Source organism: Macaca mulatta, chromosome 20, assembly GCF_049350105.2.
Source record: "Macaca mulatta isolate MMU2019108-1 chromosome 20, T2T-MMU8v2.0, whole genome shotgun sequence".
NCBI classification, from domain to species: Eukaryota; Metazoa; Chordata; class Mammalia; order Primates; family Cercopithecidae; genus Macaca; species Macaca mulatta.
The window spans coordinates 19,493,209-19,516,266 of NC_133425.1; the positions used below are offsets into that span (position 1 = coordinate 19,493,209).

Sequence of the window (23,058 nt, forward strand, 5' to 3'; positions counted from 1 at the left end):
AACATCTAGAGACTTTTTTGATTGTTACAGTTGGGAAGAGGGTGCTCTTGATATTTAGTGGGTAGAGGCGAGTGATACTGCTAAACATCCTACAACGTGTAGAACAGCTACTGCAACAGAGAATTATGCAGCCCACCTTGTCAGTAGTGTAGAGGTTGAGAAACCCTGGTCTATAGACACAGACTTATTAAAAAGAAAAAGAAGCTGGGCATGGTGGCTCACACCTCTAATCCCAGCACTTTGGGAGGACGAGGCAGGCAGATCACGAGGTCAGGAGTTCAAGACCAGCTTGGCCAACATGATGAAAACCCATCTCTACTAAAGAAAAAGGACAAAAAGTTAGCTGGGCGTGGTGGCGGGCACCTGTAATCCCAGCTACTCAGGAGGCTGAGGCTGGAGAATCACTTAAACCTGGGAGGCGGAGGTTGCAGTGAGCCAAGATTGTGCCACTGCACTCCAGCCTGGGCAACAAGAGTGAAACTCCGTCTCCAAAAAAAAAAAAAAAAAAAAAAAGAGCAAGCTGATTTTATAAATAAAGGGGCTTTAAATTTTTTTTATGGTTTTCAAGACAAGGTCTTGCTCTGTCACCCAAGCTGGAGTACAGTGGTGCAATCATAACTCACTGTCGTGTCGACCTCCTGGGCTGCAGTTAGCCTCCCACCTCAGCCTCCTGAGTAGCTGGGACTACGGGTGCATACCACCGTGCCCAACTAATTTTTACAATTTTTTTAGGGAGAGAGTCTCACTATGTTGCCCAGGCTGGTCTTAAACTCCTGGACTCAAGTGATCCTCCCACCTTGGCCTCCCGACATGCTGGGAATTCAGGTGTGAGCCACCAAACCCAGCCAGATAAAGGGGCTTCGACAAGAGGGCTACAGATGTGAGCTTCTTTCACAGTGTAGATGCCCAACCTTATTCTTCAAGAAAGAATTTTGTGACCTCAGTGTGCTTTTCTCAAGAACATGGTCCCTATCTATTAATCCCAACTGTTTCTGTAAGATGGAAGCAGTGTTTGGAGATTCTTGGCCCATTTCAGAGTCCTCCGTGGGTCTCCCATAATCCCTGTTCATCATAAATGTTCCCCCTCTGTCTCACCTGTGGATTTGGGCTGGATTTATGTCTTTGGATGTGGAAAGCATTCCCTGGGGATCTTTGCTAGCAGTGGAGAGGGATCTCTAGATAAACTTGACTTTCATTTATTTTTATTTATTTATTTGTTTGAGACAGAGTCTCACTCTGTCACCCAGGCTGGAGTGCAGTGGTGCCATCTCTGCTCACTACAACCTCCACCTCCCGGGTTCAAGTGATTCTCCTGCCTCAGCCTCCCGAGTAGCTGGGATTACAGGCATGCACCACCACGCCTGGCTAATTTTTGTATTTTTAGTAGAGGCAGGGTTTCACCATGTTGGCCAGGCTGGTCTCAAACTCCTGATCTCAAGTGATCCACCCGCCTTGGCCTCCCAAAGTAGTGGGATTACAGGTATGAGCCACCATGCCCAGCCATAAACTTGACTTTCTTATGTTTCTAGGAGAACCTGTCAGAGCTCCGTCAGGAGAATGCCAAGTTGACGTTCAATCAGCAGCTGACCCGCTTCTCTACCTACGTGATGGCCTGGGTTGTCTCTACAGGGGTGACCATAGCCTGCTGTGCAGCCGTTTATTACCTGGCTGAGTACAACTTAGAGGTAACCAACACCAGGGTCCAGGGCAGAGAGAACCAGGTGTAGGGATGAGGTGCTGGAGGGGAATGGTGGTGTGCAGCCCACGGTTCAACCCAGGATCTATGGCCTGCAGCATCAGCACCAGCAGAGAACTTGTTAAAAATGCAGGGGTGAGGCACAGTGGCTTGCACCTGTAATCCCAACACTCTGGGAGGCTGAGGGGGGAGGATTACCTGAACCCAGGAGTTTGAGACCAGCCTGGGCAACATGGAGACTCCATCTCTATAAAAATTTTAAAAATTAGCCCAGCATGGTGGCATGCACCTGTAGTCCTGGCTACGGTGGTGGTCATTCATTGGTGACTACAATTTCACATGAACGGTAGCTCAGCTGTGTCGTTTCATAGCCCTGGGGCCAGACCTTGCCTTGTTTAATCTCAGTTAATTCTTGCAACCTCTCTATGGGTTATGTGATCGTTTCTCCATTGTACAGATGGAGAAGAGGGGCTCAGAGAAGCTAAGGATCTGGCCCTAGACCTTGCAGCTTCCGTGTAGGGAGGGAGCCATACTGGAACCCAGGTTACCCTGGCTCCAAAGATACCACCAAAAATGCAAGTGGTGCTTTTGAACCATCCAGAGGTAGACGGAGGTAGGATGAGGCCATGCAGGGAGGATGTGGGAATATGACATATCAGGTAACTCCAAGGGTCACCGAGGATGCCTGGCAGAGGTGCAGCCCCGGCTCCACTCCCAGCCAAATGCTGGAGTGCTGCCTCCTCCTGGAGGCCCAGTGCCTCTCCCAGCCTCACACAAAAGTGCAGCACGGGGCTGGGCACAGTGGCTCACGCCTGTAATCCCAGCACTTTGGGAGGCCGAGGCGGGTGGATCACTTGAGATCAAGAGTTCGAGACCAGCCTGGCCAACATGGTGAAACCCCGTCTCTACTGAAAATACAAAAATTAGCCGGGTGTGGTGGTGCACCCCTGTAATCCCAGCTACTCGGGAGGCTGAGCTAGGAGAATCACTTGAACCTGGGAGGCAGAGGTTGTAGTGAGCTGAGATCATGCCACTGCACTCCAGCCTGGGCAACAGAGTGACACTCTGTCTCCAAAGAAAGAAAAATGTGCAGCATGGGCTAGCAGAAGCACCCCAACCCCCCTAATTCGGAACTCAGAGACAGGTGAAGCCTGGTGAAAATGAACAAGGCCACGCAGGAAAGGCAAGGAGAAATTCCACAGTGATTGATCCCCTTGGGCTGTAGCTTCAGGAGACTCAGCTTATGGTCAACAGACGGGAGCACATCCTCATTGCCCCAGGCATCTTGGTAAAAAAGAGAAAGCCACAGAATGACTGTTCGAGCTCAGGCTCCTGAGTGAGACCCATCTAGGCTCCAATCTGCCACTTCCTTGCTAGGTGACTCTGGATAAGTGTCTTCCCCTCCCTGAGCCTTAGTTTGCTTGGCACGGGGTAAGCAAATTAATGGTACCTAGCTAAAACAGTTACTAAAACAGTTAACCTAGCCAGGTGTGGTGGCTCATGCCTGCAATCCCAACACCTTGGGAGGCCAAGGTGGATGGATCACCTGAGGTCGGGAGTTCGAGACCAGCCTGGCCAACATGGGGAAACCCCATCTCTACTGAAAATACAAAAATTAGCTGGGTGTGGTGGTGCATGCCTGTAATCCCAGCTAGTCTGGAGACTGAGGCAGGAGAATTGCTTGAACTGAGGAGGTGGAAGTAGCAGTGAGCCGAGATCGCGCCACTGCACTCCAGCCTGGGCAACAGAGTGAGACTCCATCTCAAAACAATTAAAATGAATAAATAGCTGAATAGTTAACCCCAGAGGAGCTACTTCTCAGGTTTTCTATCATGGGAGACTTTTGGGTGAGGCAGAAAGGGGTACAGTGTACAAGTCAGCCCTCTATTCTCTCCCCGATCCCCTGCAGTTCCTAAAGACGCACAGTAACCCTGGAGCGGTGCTGTTACTGCCTTTCGTTGTGTCCTGCATTAATCTGGCCGTGCCGTGCTTCTACTCCATGTTCAGGCTCGTGGAGAGGTACGAGATGCCGCGGCACGAAGTCTACATTCTCCTGATCCGGTAGGTGATCTGTCGTGCCCAACACCAGCCTCTATTTCCATGGAGAGAAGTGGGATGGTAGCTAGAAAAGATTATGCTTTAGTATCAAAGTTTTGTTCTCCAGAAAGAAGGAATTTCTTTTTTTTTTTTTTTTTTTTTTTTTTTTTTTTTTTTTTTTTTGAGACGGAGTCTCATGCTGTTGCCCAGGCTGGAGTGCAGTGGCGCGATCTCGGCTCACTGCAAGCTCCGCCTCCCGGGTTCCCGCCATTCTCCTGCCTCAGCCTCCTGAGTGGCTGGGACTACAGGCGCCCGCCACCGCGCCCGGCTAATTTTTTGTATTTTTAGTAGAGACGGGGTTTCACTGTGGTCTCGATCTCCTGACCTTGTGATCCGCCCGCCTCGGCCTCCCAAAGTACTGGGATTACAGGCTTGAGCCACCGCGCCCGGCCAGAAAGAAGGAATTTCAAAAGTAAAATGTGGCTGGGCATGGTGGCTCATGCCAGTAATCCCGGCACATTGGGAGGCTGAGAGGGGAGGATCACTTGAGACCAGGAGTTCAAGAACAGCCTGGGCAACACAGCTGGATGCTGGTTCTACAAAAAGTCAGCTGGATGCAGTAGCATGTACCTGTTAGTGCCAGCTACTCAGGAGGCTGAGGTGAGAGGATCACTTGATCCCAGGAGTCTGAGGTTACCTATGATTGCACCACTGCACTCCAGCCTGTGCAACAGGGCAAGACCCTGTCTTAACAACAAAAGAGCGAAGTGTGTTTGTGTGGTGTGGGCTTTTGCTCAAAGTCATGGCTTGATTGATTTCCTGATTGCTACCAGCGGTGGATTGATGTAGTTCTCAAGTATGAGATGTACAGATGGGCAGGCAGTGCACACACAAAGGCTCCTGGGCTGAGGAGGGGACTGAAATCATCCAGCGTTCCCCTTAGTCAAGCTGTGAGTCCTGGTACGTACTGCCTCAGATGGGAGGAAGAGGCGCATTTTTGTAATTCCACCACCCAAACAAAGGTGGGAGGAGTGCTTTGGGCAACTCACTGGCACCCACAGGGTGCCTTTTTGTGATTCCCACAAAGGCATCATATGTTCTAGAAGTGATCCCAGAGTTTTGATACACAAAGCCTGGAACTACCCAAATTTTGTCCTTCTAGTTTCTTCCCTGACTTCTTCCTGGTTATGGTGGGGTTTTTAAGTATAGATCTGTAGGCCAAGTGCGGTGGCTTATGCCTGTAATCCCAGCAATTTGGGAGGCCAAGGCAGGTGGATCACCTGAGGTCAGGAGTTTGAAACCAGCCTGGCCAACATGGCGAAACCCCATCTCTACTAAAAATACAAAAATTAGCTGGGCGTGCTGACGCACATCTGTAACCCCAGCTATCGAGAGGCTGAGGCGAGAGAATTGCTTGAACCTGGGAGTCGGAGGTTGCAGTGAACCGAGATGGTGCCACTGCACTCCAGCCTGGGTGACAGAGGGAGACTCCGTCTCAAAAAAAAAAAAAAAAGGTATAGGTCTGTACAATGCAGACTGAGTTTCTTTGCTATCAGTTCCATAGCCCTTGCCTTACCATGGTCTGTGAGATCTGGCTCCCAGCCAGCGCTCCAGCTTCATTTTCTACCCCTGTCCTTCTTACTCACTGCCTGTCCCCGTCACAGGCCTCCTAAGCGTTCACAAACATGCCAAACCATATTCCCACTTCTGGACCTTTGCATGGGCCTGGAATGTTCTTCCCACACATGACCACATGGCTTGCTTCCTGAATGCATTTTGCGTTCTTCAAACATCACCCTCACGTTGCACTCTTCCTTACATATCCCATTAAAAATAACAGCTCCCTACCACCTTTTCTCCTCTGCAGTATAATTTTCTCTTTCTTTTTTTTTTTTAAGATGGAGTCTCACTCTGTCGCCCAGGCTGGAGTGCGGTGGCACGATCTCAGCTCCCTCTCTGCAGTATAATTTTCTTACCACTTCCTGACGTATTTGTATTTATTTCTTTATTATCTTCCTCCCCCACAGTTTATGGGGAAATCTTTGCTTTGTTCACAGTGCCTGGGATATCATACGTGTCCAAGAATGGTTGGTGAATGAATGAGCAATTCGGTCAGTCAGTTGATTATACCCAATCCATATTATGAAAATTCCAGACAGGTGCAGTGTTCATGCCTGTAATCCTAGCACTTTGGATTGTGGCCAAGGTGGGAGGATTGCTTGAACCCAGGAGTTCAAGACCAGCCTAGGCAACATGGTGAGACTCCATCTCTACAAAAAATTTAAAAATTAGTCAGGCATGGTTGATTGCGCCTGTAGTCCCAGCTACTCAGGTGGCTGAGGTGGGAGAAGTGCTTGAGCCTGGGAAGTCAAAGCTGCAGTGAGCCATGACCACACCACTGCACTCCAGTTTGGGTAACAGAATGAGACCCTGTCTCAAAAAGAGAGAGAGAGAGAGAGAGAGAGAGAGAAAGAAAGGAGGGAGGGAGGGAGGAAGGAAGAAAGGAAGGAAGGAAGGAATGAAGGAAGGAAGGAAAGGAAAGGAAAGAAAGAAAGAGAGAGAGGGAGGGAGGGAAGGAGGAAGGAAGGAAGGAAGGAAGGAAGGAAGGAAGGAAGGAAGGAAGGAAGGAAGGAAGGGAGGGAGGAAGGGAGGGAGGGAGGGAAGGAAAGAAGGGGAAAGAAAACTCTGACCATATTCCTATGCCCTCATTATTCCCCACATCCCACCCACTGATCCATGTTGCCACTTTTTAAAGTACATATAGAAGGGGAAATATTAGGTCTCACTGCACCCCATAACCTTGCATACTGAGTATGATGGGCATAAAATACTATCTACTAGATGATGGAGTTGTAAAGACTGAGGAGGATGATTCAATAAAGAGCTTGGCAGTGTATGCTGTGTCAGCACCCAATAAACATTATGTAAATTTACTATTATTATAATGGGAAGTGAAATCAGATCATTTGGAGATGCAACAAAAGAGAACATATCAGTCAGAATAAATTAGGTTATAGTTCAGTAACAATCCCCCAAATCTCAGTGGTTTAGAACACAAAAGTTTATTTCTTACCCATGTTACGTACACAGTGTGGATTGGCAGGAGGGACCTTCCTATGTTAGTCACTGAGGGATCTAGGCTGAGAGAGCAGCAATCATCTTGAATATCGTTGATCGCCTTTCCAAAAGGAAGATGGAGAGTTCTGGAGGGTCTCACAGGGGATTAAGCGCTCCAGCTTAGAAGTGACACGCATTGCTTCTGCTCACAATTCATTTACCAAAACCCCCTCCAACCACAAGGGCCAGGAATTTCGATCCTACCATGTGCCCCAAAGGAACTATTGGCAGACAGTGTGAAAGACTGTTATTGAAAGTAATCATAAATGTTGTCTCTTCTGTTTAGAAACATCCTTTTGAAAATATCAATCGTTGGCATTCTTTGCTACTATTGGCTCAACAACGTGGCCCTGTCTGGTGAAGAGGTGAGATTCTAAGCTTCTCTGCCTTAAGTTTAGTTTCTTAGCATTTGATCAACAGGGAGGACATGGGTTTCTCAAGAGCCATCACACTCCGTATTTGGTATTAATCCTTTGTGGGAAGAGAATGAAAACTAATCTGGAAAGCAACATAAGGCAAAATGGGTCTCAACAAAAAAAGCTCAGGTTCTAGAGTCAGGAGGAGAAGACTCGAAGGCCAGCTGTGCTGTGTCATCTGCCGAGTCACTTAATCTCTTTGATCCTCAGTTTTCTCATCTGTAAAATTGGGATTAAACAATATAATGTGTAGTGTAAGTTCAGTGCCCAGCATATGCAGTGGACGCTAGTAATTTTAGCGCTAGTCTGTCCTAACAGCCTTGGGGTTGGACAAAATCCTTTTTGATCCTTGATGTTCTATTTTTCCTGTAACCTAGATACCCTGGACTTTACCAATCTGTAAACTCATAAATGTTGGCAGTAGCAATTATGTCCTAATGCTGACTGTTCCTGGCCCTCCTTCACTTGACTACAGTTTCTAGTCTTCACTAACCTCAGAGAATGGGTGCCTGAGGGTATTGTCCCATATGGATTTAGGAACAAGCCAACTTCCCTGGCCTTCTCATTGGGATGCCTCTGCCCCTGCTACTGCATCCCCCATGATAATGTGCCATCACATTACACAGTAATCCTTAGCTGATGGTCATCATGAGCCCTCAGATACCCAGGATGCCCTGGGGTTGGAAGTAGAGTCAGGGAATCAGGAGCCTCTCTTTATTTCTCTGTCACCCATTATTCCTGGGCTCTAAAATAGCTCTGCTGTGTCTAGACTCAAACCATTTCACATGAACATGGCACCCTCAACTTCTCTCCATAATTGTCGAAGAGAATCAAAATCAGCCCTGCAAGTTAGTATGGTTATAGCAGATACCATATTCTTCTTCCATGCATTCATCCATTCATGCATCCATCCATCATCCCTCTATCATTCATTTATCCATCCATGCATCTATACATCCATCCATGTATTCATCTGTCCATCCATGTATCCATCTATCCATCCATTCATCCATCCATCCATCCATCCACTTATCCATTTATCCATCCATGTATGTAGCCATCCATCCATTAATCCATATATATATTTATCTATTCATTCATGTATTAATCCATCCATTTATCTAACCATCCATCCATTTATTCATCCATGTATTCATTCATGCATGCATCCATCTATCAATTCATGTATTCATCCAGCCATCTATTCATCCATCCATCTGTATATCCATCTATCCATTTACCCATCCATCATTCATCCATCTTTGGGCCATGTACCCAAAAGTTTCCTCTCCTCCAGCCAAATCTAAAAGCTCCCAGTCTATCAGCTGATAGCACTGACTTCCTGCAGAAGTTCCTAGCCACTACTTTCATAAACTGACTAATCTGAGCTTCCAGTTTACACTAGCCTACTAAACCTCTAGGCCACTTTCTTAATCAAGCAGACATTAATTGATTTTTTGTAAGGTCAATAAGCAAAAAGAGTGAAGGCATTCTTAGCCATTGGCATTTCCTGCTCTCTTGAAGAAACTGATTACCCTTGGCTGAGAAATGGGATCCAGAAATGGGATAGGGCAGGGATGAAAAGTTTTACAGGGAGAGATCACGAACTGGGAAAGTTTGGGTATGTGTGGAAGGCAAGCTTTAATCAGGGGAAGAAGGAAACCCAAAAGAGAACAACACCCTTGAAAACAAACTCAGCTGCATATTTTCAGAGTGGATCTACTTTTTTGAGTACACAAGGACTTGGTCAAACCCAACCATTAGCTATGTCCTAATGGGTACATACAGCCAGGAACAGAGGAGAATTGAGCTGAGGCCACAGCCCCTTCCCACATCCGGACTCTTGTTTGCCTTCCAGTGTTGGGAAACTCTCATTGGCCAGGACATCTACCGTCTCCTTCTGATGGATTTTGTGTTCTCTTTAGCCGATTCCTTCCTGGGAGAGTTTCTGAGGAGGTAAATATTTGTCATTCTTAAGTAATTAGTGCCCGATGCTGTAACCAGAACCTGATTCCTGGCTGAGTGGGACGTACAGGTCCCTGACATACTCAAAGCGTGCATTGTTCCAAGTCTGCCTGTTGTCCTTGGGGATACTGTTCACTTCTAAATTAGCTAAAATTTCACCTTAACCTGACAGTTCTGTTCTCATAGTTCACTTGGTTCAGTTGACCTTTTACAACCTTTTGAAAACAAATTCTGGAAATAAAAGACAGAAACTGAGCCATTTGAAATCTTATCCAGCCGAGGGCAGTGGCTCACGCCTATAATCCCAGCACTTTGGGAGACCGAGGCAGGAGGATCACTTGAGGCCAGGAGTTTAAGACTAGCCTGGGCAAAATAGGGAGATTCTGTCTCAAAAAAAAAAAAAAAAAAAAAAAAAGAAGAAGAAGAAGAAGGCAAAGAAAGAAAAGAAGAAAAAAGAAATCTGGGCTGGGTGCGGTGGCTCAAGCCTGTAATCCCAGCACTTTGGGAGGCCGAGATGGGCGAATCACGAGGTCAGGAGATCAAAACCATCCTGGCTAACACAGTGAAACCCTGTCTGTACTAAAAAAACAAAAAAATACAAAAAACTAGCCAGGCGAGGTGGCAGGCATCTGTAGTCCCAGCTACTCAGGAGGCTGAGGCAGGAGAATGGCGTAAACCCAGGAGGCGGAGCTTGCAGTGAGCCGAGATCCGGCCACTGCACTCCAGCCTGGGCGACAGAGCAAGACTCTGTCTCAAAAAAAAAAAAAAAAAAAAGAAATCTTATCCACTATAGATTATTTTAATATTCTAGTATATATTCCTCCAGATTTTTCTATGCACACATTGTTCTGTGTGTGTCTTTACTATATAATACTACATAATTTTCAAAAGCAAAAATGGAGTCACACTGCAACATATTGTAGAATATGCTTTTATTGATCTGCCACTATGCCTTGACATCTTTCCATGTCAACACATGTAGATTTTTCTCATTGTTTTAATTGAATTGATGTACTAATTTTATATTAGATACAATATATACAGAATTGAGGCACTGTCATTGTCCCATGTCTGGTTTTTTAAATTTAGTAATTCTTTTTTTAAATAATATGATGAGCCTCTCATTCCTTATAGACATTTATGTGTTTCCGCAAGCTGTTCTAGTAATAAGATGGTCTGACCATCAGATAAGATGATCTGGGCCGGGCGTGGTGGCTCAAGCCTGTAATCCCAGCACTTTGGGAGGCCGAGACGGGCAGATCACAAGGTCAGGAGATCGAGACCATCCTGGCTAACACGGTGAAACCCCGTCTCTACTAAAAAATACAAAAAATTAGCCGGGCGCGGTGGTGGGCGCCTGTAGTCCCAGCTACTCGGGAGGCTGAGGCAGGAGAATGGCGTAAACCCGGGAGGTGGAGCTTGCAGTGAGCTGAGATCCGGCCACTGCACTCCAGCCTGGGCAACAGAGCAAGACTCCGTCTCAAAAAAAATAAATAAATACATGATCTGATGTTGATTATTTTATCAGTGGGTAGATTCAATGCCAAATTTCCTCATTCGTTTTTGCCAAAATGTGCTTTTATTCTAGTCTCTGTTGAGGGCCTGGACATAAAGGTGAAAAGGTTTGGCTGGGTGCAATGACTCATGCCTATAATCCCGACACTTTGGGAGGCCAAGGCGGGTGAATCAGCTGAGGTCAGGAGTTCAAGAGAAGCCTGGTCAATGTGGTAAAACCCCATCTCTACTAAGAATACAAAAATTAGCCGGGCGTGGTGGTGCATGCCTGTAATGCCAACTACTTGGGAGGCTGAGGCAGGAGAATCGCTTGAACCCGGGAGGTGGAGGTTGCAGTGAGCTGAGATTGCGCCACTACACTCCACGCTGGGTGACATAGCAAGACTCCATCTCAAAAAAAAAAAAAAAGGGTGAAGAGGTTTTTTTTTGACAGAACTTTTTCTTAATTGGCACCTCCTCTTTATGAATAAATTAATATGGAATCAAGTTTCCCCAGAGTAAATGGAAACTTGATTTCCTTCTTGTGGATTTAGAACACAGGGAAACATAATTAATTTGATAGCAGCAACCAAAAATGTAAAAATGTTTATTTGAGTTGAGAGGTGCTGAGTTTATCCGGTTCATGAAAAAAGAAGCTTTAATTAGCAAAGAGGGGTATAAGATAATAGTGGGATAATTTAAATGTTCAGGGTAACAAATGTTCTCTAGAACTTTTTAAACCACTTTAGCAGTACCCCCACTTGACTGCATTGTGTTAAATTAGTTTTCCCTCAATCCCTTCAATTACTTCTTCAAAAACATGCTTATAGATTTAGAACTGTTGAAAAAGTTTCAAGGGAACTTATGACTTTATTTTAAGCTGGTGAGGGTCTCTTTTGATTGTCCTAGTCTGTGGGGGATCTTCTGAAAGTGGGAGTTATGGTTTGGGTACTAAACTCAGTATGTTTTCACAGGATCATTGGGATGCAGCTGATCACAAGTCTTGGCCTTCCGGAGTTTGACATTGCCAGGAACGTTCTAGAACTGATCTATGCACAAACTCTGGTGTGGTAAGTTTTGTGACTCAGCAAAATGCCCAGTGGTTCCCACATGACTGTGGAGTTGGTGTTTTGGTGGCAAAGTCCCAGAATCTGTTGTTTTTAAAGCTGCATGGGTGATACCCCATCCAGCCAGTCTGAGAACCATGAATTTAGCATTTAGACTACCATTTTCCTTTATGAGAGCTTAAGGACTTCAGACAAGAATCAGCATAGAGCAGGGATCCCAACCTGGAGGCCTGGAGGCCACCTATAGGTGTGAGTCACCATGCTCAGCCTATTCATTTATTTTTGAGACAGGGTCTCACTCTGTTGCTCAGGCTGGAGTGCAGTGGCATGATCATGGCTCACTGCAGCCTCAACCTCCTGGGCTCAAGCAATCTTCCTGCCTTACTTTTCCTTATTTATTTTAACATGATGCAGTTAATGCCGGAATTCTGTATGGTGAATCACATTCCCAGGTTCCATCTGATGGGGTGTTGCTAATTTGAAAGTATTGGATTTAGAACAGGATAAACTGAATTCTGAGGCTGGCTCTGCCACTCATGGAGATCACTGTGCTTGTCTGAGCCTCAGACTCATCTGTAAATGCATATACGAATGGCTGCCTTTAAGGCCAGGTGTGGTGGCTCAAGCCTGTAATCCTAGCACTTTGGGAGGCTGAGGCGGGCGGATCACCTAAGGTCAGGAGTTCAAGACCAGCCTGACCAACATAGTGAAACCCCATCTCTACTAAAAATACAAAATTAGCCATGAATGGTGGCACATGCCTGTAATCCCAGTTACTCGGGAGACTGAGACACGAGAATCGCTTGAACCCGGGAGGCGGAGGTTGCAGTGAGCCAAGATTGTGCCATGGTACTCCAGCCTGAGCAACAAGAGTGAAACTCTGTCTCAAAAAAAAAAAAAAAAAGGCCAGAGCGGTGGCTCATGCTTGTAATCCCAGCACTTTGGGAGGCCGGATCACCTGAGGCCAGGAGTTTGAGGCCAACCTGGCCAACATGGCAAAACCCCGTCTCTACTAAAATACACACAAAAATTAGCCAGGCGTGGTTGTGGGTGCCTGTAATCCCGGCTACTTGGGAGGCTGAGGCAGGAGAATCACTTGAACCTGGGAGGTAGAGGCTGCAGTGAACAGAGATCGTGCCATTGCGCTCCAGCCTGGGTGACAAGAATGAAACTTTGTCTCAAAAAAAAAAAAAAAAAAAAGAAAAAAGAATAGTTGCCTTTGAATCATGTTGAGGATTAAATGCCATGGTAGATGAAAACTGCTTTGCAAACACCAATATGTCATACAACGGGAGAGTGTTTTATTTTCTGACTCTTTAAAGTTGCCCTGGGTGATTTGACTGTCTGCAAATAACTCAAAGTTAATGAGTTTATTTTTTGGACACAGTGAGGACCTTTCTTTGGTAGTTTAATAAGTGATGTGTTTGCATGCTGCTAGATCACCTGCTGGCAATTTGGCAGTTTACAAAATCCTTTCTTCCACATTATTTCAACTAGGACGCCACTGGGCAAGTTACTAAAACTCTCTCTAAACCTTAGTTTTTAAATCTTTAAATGGTAGAGATACCTACTCACAGTGTTTCTGAGGTGATTAAATAGGCATGGTGGCTCACACCTGTAACCCCAGAACTTTGGGAGGCTGAGGTGAGCAGATCACTTGAGGTCAGGAGTTCGAGACCAGCCTGGCCAACATGGTGAAACCCTGACTCTACTAAAAAATACAAATTAGGCAGCTGTGGTAGCAGATGCCTGTAATCTCAGCTACTAGAGAAGTTGAGGCAGGAGAATCACTTGAACCAGGGAGGCGGAGGTTGTAGTCAGCCGAGATCAGGCCACTGCACTCCAGCCTGGGAGATAGAGCGACACTCCGTCTCAAAAAGAAAAAAAAAGAAATTACCATTATGACTTCTGGGCCTTTGAGATTTTTGTTGCTAAATCATGAATAAGCATAATCAGAAACACGTATCTTTTCTTTTTTTCCATGGTTATTACAGTTCTAACCTTTGTGGGTTTTAGGAGAATATTGCCTGTGATTGTGAGTTTTACAAGAAGATAATATAATGACAGAAAAGGATATATGTTAGGGACAGTGATAGAGATGAAGTGAGGAACATGTTTCCCAAGTTTTAGTCTATTGTACACCAGCCTGCCTAATTTTTGGTATAGTGATGTTATATCTACTTAATTTTATGTGCTATTATCTACTTAATTTTTTTTAATCATTTGCCTTTTTTTTTAAGTAGATGTGCTATTATCTACTTAATTTTTTTTTTTTATCATTTGCCTTTTTTTTTTACTCAAATACATTTTTTTATAATGTCATGGTAGATGATAGCTTTTCATCAGCCTCCCAAAGTGCTGGGATAACAGGAGTGAGCCACCATGCCCATTTATTCCTCTCAAAAAACCCTGTGAGTAGGTACTAGTATGTCCACCATATAAAGATTAGAAAACTAAGGTTTAGAGAGAGTTTAAGTAACTTGCCCAATGGCATCCTAGTTGAAATGATGTGGAAGAAAGGCCTTTGTAAATGGCCAGACTGCTTTTCCCAACATCAGCAGTCTTCCTGGGGTCAGTAAGACTCTAGATGTCAAAACATCAGGCGCCTGGCACCACGCTCAGCTAATTTTTGTATTTTTAGTAGAGACAGGGGTTTTGCCATGTTGGCCAGGCTGGTTTCGAACTCCTGACCTCAGGTGATCTGCCCACTTCAGTCTCCAAAAGTGATGGGATTACAGGCGTGAGTCACTGCGCCTGGCCTCTCACATACATTTTTAAGGGAGTCTTTATTTACGATCATAAATGGAAAACCAGTGCCATTTGATAGAAATCGCAAATAACTGGAAAAATAAAAGCAATCCCATTCCAAAATGTCACTAAATTCTAGCGAGATGTTACTGTTTGCCAAGGCTCTCAGCCCAAAGCCTACTCCTTTTTTGTTAAAAAATGGGAGATTGGCATGTGTTAGGAGTTACAGCATTCTAGAACCACACTGAGATTTTCTCCTTTTGTTGCTCACGAGCACTGCAGGAGAGTTGGAAAGGGAATGCCTTTCTCATTTGGAACTCAGCGCTGTTCAATGCCTTGTCCCTACAGAACCTCAGAACTTGAATACCATGGGGGAGGAAGAAAAAGGCGGGGAAAGCATAGGGTATGCCCTAAATTTGGGACACGCTAGCTTAGGGCATGCTGAATACCGTCTGTTGGTTTAGTAGGTGGATGGGTGACTTCTCTATAAAATCTCCTTTTCAGAGCTAGGAAGAAGGCAGCTGAGGATACTGGGTATGGTAGGAATCTGCCTCATTTGCTGGGATGGAAGCAGGCCCCCTCTGTATTAGTTGGCTGGAGCTACCATAACAAAGTCCCACACACTGAGTGGCTTAAACAACAGCAATTTCATATCTCACAGTTCTGGAGGCCAGAGGGCCAAGATCAAGATGCCGGTGGGGTTGGTTTCTTCTGAGCGTCATAAGGGAGGGATCTGTCTCAAGCCTCTTTCCTTGGTTTATAGACGGCCATCTTCTTCCCAAGGTCTTCGTTTCTCTGTGTGTCTATGTCCTACTCTCTTCTTTTTTTGTTGTTGAGATGGAGTCTTGCTCTGTTGCCCAGGCTGGAGCGCAATGGCACAATCTCGGCTCACTGCAACCTCCGCCTCCCAGGTTCAAGCGATTCTCCTGCCTCAGCTTCTCAAGTAGCTGAGATTACAAGCATGCGCCATCATGCCTGGCTAATTTTTGTATTTTTAGTAGAGATGGGGTTTCACCATGTTGGCCAGGCTGGTCTCAAACTCCTGACCTCAGGTGATTCACCCGCCTTGGCCTCCCAAATTTCTGGGATTACAGGCGTGAGCCAGCATTCCTGGCCTCCTAATCTCTTCTTTTAGGGTCACCAGTTGTACTGGATTAGGGTCTCCTACTGTGATCTCGTTCTACCTTAAGCACCTCTCCAAGGCCCTGTCTCCAAATACAGTCACGTTCTGAGATATTGGGGGTTAAGGCCTCAATATATGGATTTTGGGGACACACAATCCAGGCCACAACATCCTCTTTCTCTTCCTTCCAAGCATCCCAGATTCACCTCGACTCCTTTTGTCTCCCCCGGCCTCTGACACTCACCCTCTCTCCCTCGCAGGATTGGAATCTTCTTCTGCCCCCTGCTGCCCCTTATCCAAATGATTATGCTTTTCATCATGTTCTACGCCAAAAACGTGAGTCAGTCCGACGTTGCCATCAGTTAGCTTTGTTCAGTCGCCTGTGACCTGGTGGCGCTTAAAGCTGGGGAAGGGGGCTCTGCAAAGGTCTCAGGAAGCTGGGCCTGGCTGGGGTTCCTCTGCTGCTGCTGTGGCTGCAGATGGGAGGTGGCTGCCTCTCTCTCTTCAGATCAGCCTGATGATGAATTTCCAGCCTCCGAGCAAAGCCTGGCGGGCCTCACAGATGATGACTTTCTTCATCCTCTTGCTCTTTTTCCCATCCTTCACGGGGGTCTTGTGCACCCTGGCCATCACCATCTGGAGGTAGGAGAAGGTGGCCTTGGGGGAGGTAGGAGAAGGTGGCCTTGGGGGAGGTTTTAGAGACTGGGCGGATGGATGTGTGTTTTAAAATGTAGGTTTAATTACAATTCAGGTGTGGTGAGGTTGGGCGCAGTGGCTCACGCCTATAATCCCAGCACTATGGGAGGCCGAAGCGGGTGGATCACTTGAGGCCAGGAGTTCGAGATGAGCCTGGCCAACATGGTGAACTCGTCTCTACTAAAAATACAAAAATTAGCCAGGCGTGGTGGTGCATGCCTGTAATCCCAGCTGCTCAGGAGGCTGAGGCAGGAGAATCGCTTGAACCCGGGAGGTGGAGGTTGCAGTGAGCCAAGATTGCACCATTGCGCTCTAGCCTGGGTGACAGAGTGAGACTCTGTCTCAGTAAATAAATAAATAAATAAGTAAATAAATAAATAATCTAGGTGTGGTGAAGCCCAACAGGTCAGGAATGACCACCACTAGAAAGATAGTTTATTACTCACAGTTCCTGAGAAGGGGAGGCACTCTGTGCCACAAAGGACCACAGAGGGAAGCATCGGGGTAGGTCAGGAGGCAGAGGGAGTGAGGGGAAACGTGGGCTAGAGCCTTTCTTGTGGTTTTCTATGGTAAGGAATGGGCAAGGCAGGGGAAGCAGGTTTAGGGTTGGCTGGTTTGTCAGTAGGCTATGGGATGTGGATCTGCCCTCAGTTGTCTGGCACTTGGCCCTGGGGTGATTAGGGCAGGGGAGTGGTGGCCCAGATGTGAGAGCCTGATAAAGGGGGCAGTTGGGGGTGTGGGATCTGGATCGGTTGGTTTGCATTTGAAAGGTGGGCTCTGTAAGCTAGCCCAAGGAAGGGCAGCTAGCCCAGGGAGCTGGAATCAGTAAGACCCCAGATGTTAAAACATCAGAATAAAAAGACATGCTTAATACAGTGTCTAACCTAAGTTCCCTGGCTAACCAACAGACACTAAAAGCCAGGGAGGGAATACATCCTCGTTTGATCACCACCCATCTGACAGCCATAGTCAGGAGTAGCTTTCTCACTTCTGCCAAGAACTGAAGCTTCCCAGAATGGGGAGATGCCCCCGCACCCTGTTCCTCCACATCCGGAACAGAACTTCATCTAAATTAACAGAAAGGCAGGATGAACCCAGCTCCTCCCACCTCTACAACCCCACCTCCCTTTGGCTCCACTGTACCCTACCCCACCGCCCTCACCCCATTCCTGGAAGCCAGCAAGCCCCTCCCAACATGGGCAGAGTCCTCTGAGTGAAGTCCTCTCCCCACTCCCTTTGCTTGGCTGCCTCCTCTCCACCCTCTGATTCTCAGCTCCAAGGTCCTCTCCAAGATCTGACCTTCACAGCCCTCCTTGTCTGCTCTCAGTTCCCCACTGCTTCTCTCCCTCGGGCCTGAGTTTCTTTCCTTCATTCCATCATTCATAATCAGGAATGCCTCTGTGTGAGTCTTTGTTTAATTGTTACTCAACGATTGTCCATTTTTCCCACCAGAATGTAAGCCCAATAGGGCAGGAACTTGCTTAATGTGAAGTCCCCAGAGCCTGACTAGAATAGTGCTTAACAGAATAAACCATGGTTGATGAACAAGGGAGATGATTTTTAGGACACCCGTGAAACTGGGGCCCTCAGTTCCTTACTCCACAACATTCTTGCTCCTCTTGGCGTATCCACTCTCTTCTCTCTCTTCCTCACCAGTTCCTTGTTGCTCTATAGTTTCTGCTCATTCCTCCATAGCTAACAGGCTTCCCTCTTTATGCTTCTTCATTCAATTTCTTTCTTTGAGACAGGGCCTTGCTCTGTCACCCAGGCTGGAGTGCAGCGGCACAATCATAGCTCAAACTCCTGGGCTCAAGTGATTCTCCCACCTTAGCCTCCGAAGTAGCTGGGACTATAGGCACACATCACCATGCCTGGCTTATTATTATTATTATTATTATTATTATTTAGAAATGGGGGTCTCACTATGTTGCCTAGGCTGGTCTTGAACTCTTGGCCTCAAGTGATCCTCCTGCCTTGGCCTCTCAAAGTGCTGGAATTGCAGGCGAGCCACCATACTTGGCTTTAATTCAAGTTCTTTTTTAGACAGCGTCTTGCTCTGTTGCCCAGTCTGCAGTACAGTGGCGTGATCACAGCTCACTATAGCTTCAACCTCCTGGGCTCAAGCGATCCTCCCACCTCAGCCTCCTGTGTAGCCAGGACCACAGGCATGTGCTGCCATGCCCAGCTAATTCTTTATTTTTTTGTAGAGATGGAGTCTCACTATGTTGCCCAGGCTGGTCTTGAACTTCTGGGCTCAAACAATCCTCCCATCTTGGCTTCCCAAACTGTTGGGATTAGAGGCATGAGCCATAGAGCCTGGACTGAATTCAAGTTCTTAAGAAAAAGAGTCTGACTGCCCCCATTCATATCATTGAGCCAAGTTACCGCAGAAGTCACTGCCTGGCCTTTGGATTGGCTGCTGTTGGGTGAGGTGATCCCTCTGATCTGAGAGCCGGTCCTTGGAGTGCAGGTCACCCCAGCAAGGCTGTGAGCAAGAGGGTTTCTTTGGGAAGCGGGTGTGAGTGGATCAGGCAAGACTTGATGTTTTCAGGCCCAGAGCCCAGAAAGGACACCCTGATTCTAAAATAACCATCCCTGAGTCTTGTGCTAGAGATGTTCTTCCATCTTTGTTTGACCAGATTGAAGCCTTCAGCTGACTGTGGTCCTTTTCGAGGTCTGCCTTTCTTCATTCACTCCATCTACAGCTGGATCGACACCCTGAGTACACGGCCTGGCTACCTGTGGGTTGTTTGGATCTATCGGAACCTCATTGGAAGTGTGCACTTCTTTTTCATCCTCACCCTCATTGTGCTGTGAGTGTGGTATCTGGGGAATCTCACAGGGAAAGCCAGGAGCTCTCGGGGGAAACAGCAGTGGGGATGTTTGGTTGGAAAGCAAATGGCTGTAGTATAGCTCAGTGTTCTGGGTGACTCTACCCTTGCATAGGTAGTTTTCCTTCTTTCCTTCCTTCCTCCCTCCCTCCCTTCCTCCCTTCCTCCCTTCCTTCCTTCCTCCCTCCCTCCCTCCCTCCCTTCCTTCCTTCCTTCCTTATACCCTTCCTCCCTTCCTTGCTTTCCTTCCTTTTCTTCTTTTCTTTTCTCTTCTCTTCCCTTCCCCTTCCTCCTTCCCTCCGTCACTCTCTCTTTCTCCCTTCCCCTTCCTTTCCGTTCCTTCCCCTTCCCTTTCCGTTCCTTTCCCTTTCTGTTCCTTCCTTTACATTCTCTTTTATTTTCTTTCTTTCTCTCTCTTTCTTTCTTTCTTTTTCTTTCTTTCTCTCTCTCTCTTCCTTCCTTCCTTCCTTTCTCTCTTTTTGTTTCTTTCTTCCTCTCTCTCTCTCCCTTTCTTGCTTTCTTGCTTTCTCTTTCTCCTTCTTTCCCCCTTCCCTTCCCTTCCCTTCCTTCTCTTTCTTTCCTTTCTCTTTTGGTTGAGATGGGGTCATGATCTATCACCCAGGCTGGACTGCAGCGGCATGGTCATGGCTTGCTGCAACCTCAACCTTTTCAGGCTCAAGCAATCCTCCCACCTCAGCCCCCAAGTAGCTGGGATTGCAGGTGTGTACCACTACACTTGGCAAATTTTTAAATTTTTTTGAGAGATGGGGTCTCCCTGTGTTGTCCAGGCTGGTCTCAAACTCCTGGCCTCAAGTTATCCTCCTGCCTCAGCCTCTCAAAGTGTTGGGATTACAGGTGTTAGCCACCTTGCCCGATCTTACTTTGATAGTTTTTTTAAAAGTTATTTAGCCTGCTGCAGTGGCTTGTGCCTGTAGTCTGAGCTTCTTGGGAAGTTGAGATGGGAGGATTGCTTGAACCTAGGAGTTTGAGGCTGATCTCTGTGTTCTCTGATCGTGCCACTGCACTCCAGCCTGGGCAACAGAGCAAGACCTCTTCTCTGGGGAAGGGGGGAAAGATTATATACTATCTTCTTGGCTTAGGGAATTATTATTATTATTATTATTTTTTTTTTGAGACAGAGTCTCACTCTGTCGCCCAGGCTGGAGTGCAGTGGTGCGATCTCAGCACACAGCAAGCTCTGCCTCGCAGGTTCATGCCATTCTCCTGCCTCAGCCTCCTGAGTAGCTGAGACTGCAGGCACCCACCACCATGCTCGGTTAATCTTTTTGTATTTTTAGTAGAGACAGGGTTTCACCGTGTTAGCCAGGATGGTCTCGATCTCCTGACCGCAAGTGATCCACCTGCCTTGGCCTCCCAAAGTGCTGGGATTACAGGCATGAGCCACCACGCCCCGTCGTCTTAGGGATTTTTTTAAACTTGTTTTATTAAGAAAGCAATACCTGCTGTTCTCCTTTTAAGGAGATGACATGCCCAGAGATGCTAAATTAATTGGTCTGAAGAGGGGCTGTGGCATGGGCTTATTTCCCCCTTCCAGGTGATTCCATGAGCAACCAGGTTGAGAACCATTGTTCCAATGTATTTAAACTATAACTCACCCTGACATGAGTTTTCAAAAACACATTTGGGCCCAAATCCATCTGCAGCACAGATTCCAGTTCCTTTGCATCCAGTGGAAATTCGGAGCCTGCAAAACATTGGCAAGAGTGTCTGTCATTCTTTCTTTTCTCCTCTTCCAGAATCATCACCTATCTTTACTGGCAGATCACAGAGGGAAGGAAGATTATGATCAGGCTGCTCCATGAGCAGATCATTAATGTAAGTCCCCTTGCATCCCTCTGATGTCCACTGTCACCCTTTTTAAACGCTGTATAAGGGACACTTTCAAACATCCTCCAAAATAAAAAGAATACTACAATGAACTCTCATATCCCTGCCGTCAGCCCTAACAACCATCAATGTTTTTATATTCTTATTTCATCTACACTTTCTCTTCCCAGCAAATCCCTTATTTTTATTCTTATTTTTTATTATTATTATTATTATTATTATGAGACAGAGTTTTGCTCTTGTTGCCCAGGCTGGAGTGCAGAGGCGCAATCTCGGCTCACTGCAATTTCCACCTCCAGGGTTCAAGCGATTCTCCTGCCCCAGTCTCCCAAGTAGCTGGGATTACAGGTGCCCGCCACTACGCCCAGCTAATTTTTATATTTTTATTGGAGACAGGGTTTCACCATGTTGGCCAGACTGGTCTCGAACTGCTGACTTCAGGTGATCCACCTGCCTCCCAAAGTGATGGGATTACAGATGAGAGCCACCACACCCAGCCTTATTTTATTTTTTTAGAGGTGGGGGTCTTGCTATGTTGCCCTGGCTAGATTCAAATTCCTGAACTCCTGACTCAGCCTCCGGAGTGGCTGAGATTTCAGGCAGATGCCACTCCACCTGGCTCCCCGGATTATTTTAAAGCAAATCTTAGGCTTTATATTATTTTTTATATATTAAAACTTTTATGTACATCTCTATGAGATAAAGACTTTTATTTTCTTTATTTATTTTGAGACAGTTTCACTCTTGTTGCCCAGGTTGGAGTGCAGTGGAGCGATCTTGGCTCACTGCAACCTCTGCCTCCCGGGTTCAAGTGATTCTTGTGCCTCAGCCTCCCATGTAGCTGGAATTGCAGGCACATGCCACCACACCCGCCTAATTTTGTATTTTTAGTAGAGATGGGATTTCTCCACATTGGTTAGGCTGGTCTCAAACTTCCAGCCTCAGGTGATCCGCTCGCCTCGGCATCCCAAAGTGCTGGGATTACAGGCGTGAGCCACCACATCCAGCCGAGATAAAGACTTTTAAAAAAACATAACTACAATATCATCATCATACTTAAAAAGAAAAAACTTACCAATAATTTATTATTATCATCTTGTATCCAATGTTTACGTTTCCCCAGTTGTCCCCTTAAGTGTCTTTTTATACTAGAACTATACAATTCAGGATCTGAAAAGGGGGTACATGTTGCATTTAGTTGATGTGTCTTTGTTTCTTTCTTTTTTTTTTTTGTTTTTTTGAGACGGAATCTCACTGTGTCTCCCAGGCTGGAAGGCAGTGGCATGATTTTGGCTTGCTGCAACCTCTGCCTTTCAGGTTCAAGTGATTCTCCTGCCTCAGCCTTCTTAGTAGTTGGGATTACAGGTGTGTGCCACCATGCCCAGCTAATTTTTGTATTTTTAGTAGAGATGGGGTTTCACCATGTTAACTAGACTGGTCTCAAACTCCTGACCTCAAGTGATCCACCCGCCTCGGCCTCCCAAAGTGCTGGGATTACAGGCGTGAGCCACCGCGCCCAGCCGAAATGCCTAACTTTCTTTTACTCTATAACCATTTACCACCTCCCCTCCCCACTTCCTCTTTTCTTTTTATTTTTTTATTTTTATTTATTTATTTATTTTTTTGGAGACGCAGTCTCGCTCTGTGGCCCAGGCTGGAGTGCAGTGGCCAGATCTCAGCTCACTGCAAGCTCCGCCTCCCGGGTTTACGCCATTCTCCTGCCTCAGCCTCCTGAGTAGCTGGTACTAGAGGCGCCCGCCACCACGCCCGGCTAGTTTTTTGTATTTTTTAGTAGAGACGGGGTTTCACCGAATTAGCCAGGATGGTCTCGATCTCCTGACCTTGTGATCCGCCCATCTCGGCCTCCCAAAGTGCTGGGATTACAGGCTTGAGCCACCGTGCCCGGCCCTTTTTATTCTTAAAGAATGTAGGTCATCTGTTTCATATTTTCCATATCCTACATATATCTTTTTGTTTGTTTGTTTTGACACGGAGTCTCGCTCTGGGGCACATGCCTATG

At 46.5% G+C, this 23,058-nt stretch overlaps 1 protein-coding gene and 1 long non-coding RNA gene across 6 annotated transcripts in view; one reads left to right on the forward strand and one right to left on the reverse strand.

The window, feature by feature from the left end:
- Positions 1 to 20,895, reverse strand: part of LOC144338080 (uncharacterized) — an 85,314-nt gene extending 64,419 nt beyond the window's left edge. The window contains exon 1 of the long non-coding RNA XR_013411888.1: positions 20,807 to 20,895. This is a non-coding gene — a long non-coding RNA (uncharacterized LOC144338080). The remainder of the gene's footprint in view (positions 1 to 20,806) is intronic.
- The window catches only part of TMC5 (transmembrane channel like 5), a 91,242-nt gene that overhangs the window by 64,089 nt on the left and 4,095 nt on the right, over positions 1 to 23,058 (forward strand). For all 5 annotated transcript variants that reach the window (XM_015125724.3, XM_015125725.3, XM_077986369.1 and 2 more), the window contains 9 exons: positions 1,530 to 1,685; positions 3,606 to 3,757; positions 7,137 to 7,215; positions 9,125 to 9,222; positions 11,700 to 11,795; positions 15,924 to 15,999; positions 16,172 to 16,305; positions 18,999 to 19,172; positions 20,948 to 21,026. In XM_015125724.3, the coding sequence (XP_014981210.3) occupies positions 1,530 to 1,685; positions 3,606 to 3,757; positions 7,137 to 7,215; positions 9,125 to 9,222; positions 11,700 to 11,795; positions 15,924 to 15,999; positions 16,172 to 16,305; positions 18,999 to 19,172; positions 20,948 to 21,026 (1,044 nt within the window). The remainder of the gene's footprint in view (positions 1 to 1,529; positions 1,686 to 3,605; positions 3,758 to 7,136; positions 7,216 to 9,124; positions 9,223 to 11,699; positions 11,796 to 15,923; positions 16,000 to 16,171; positions 16,306 to 18,998; positions 19,173 to 20,947; positions 21,027 to 23,058) is intronic.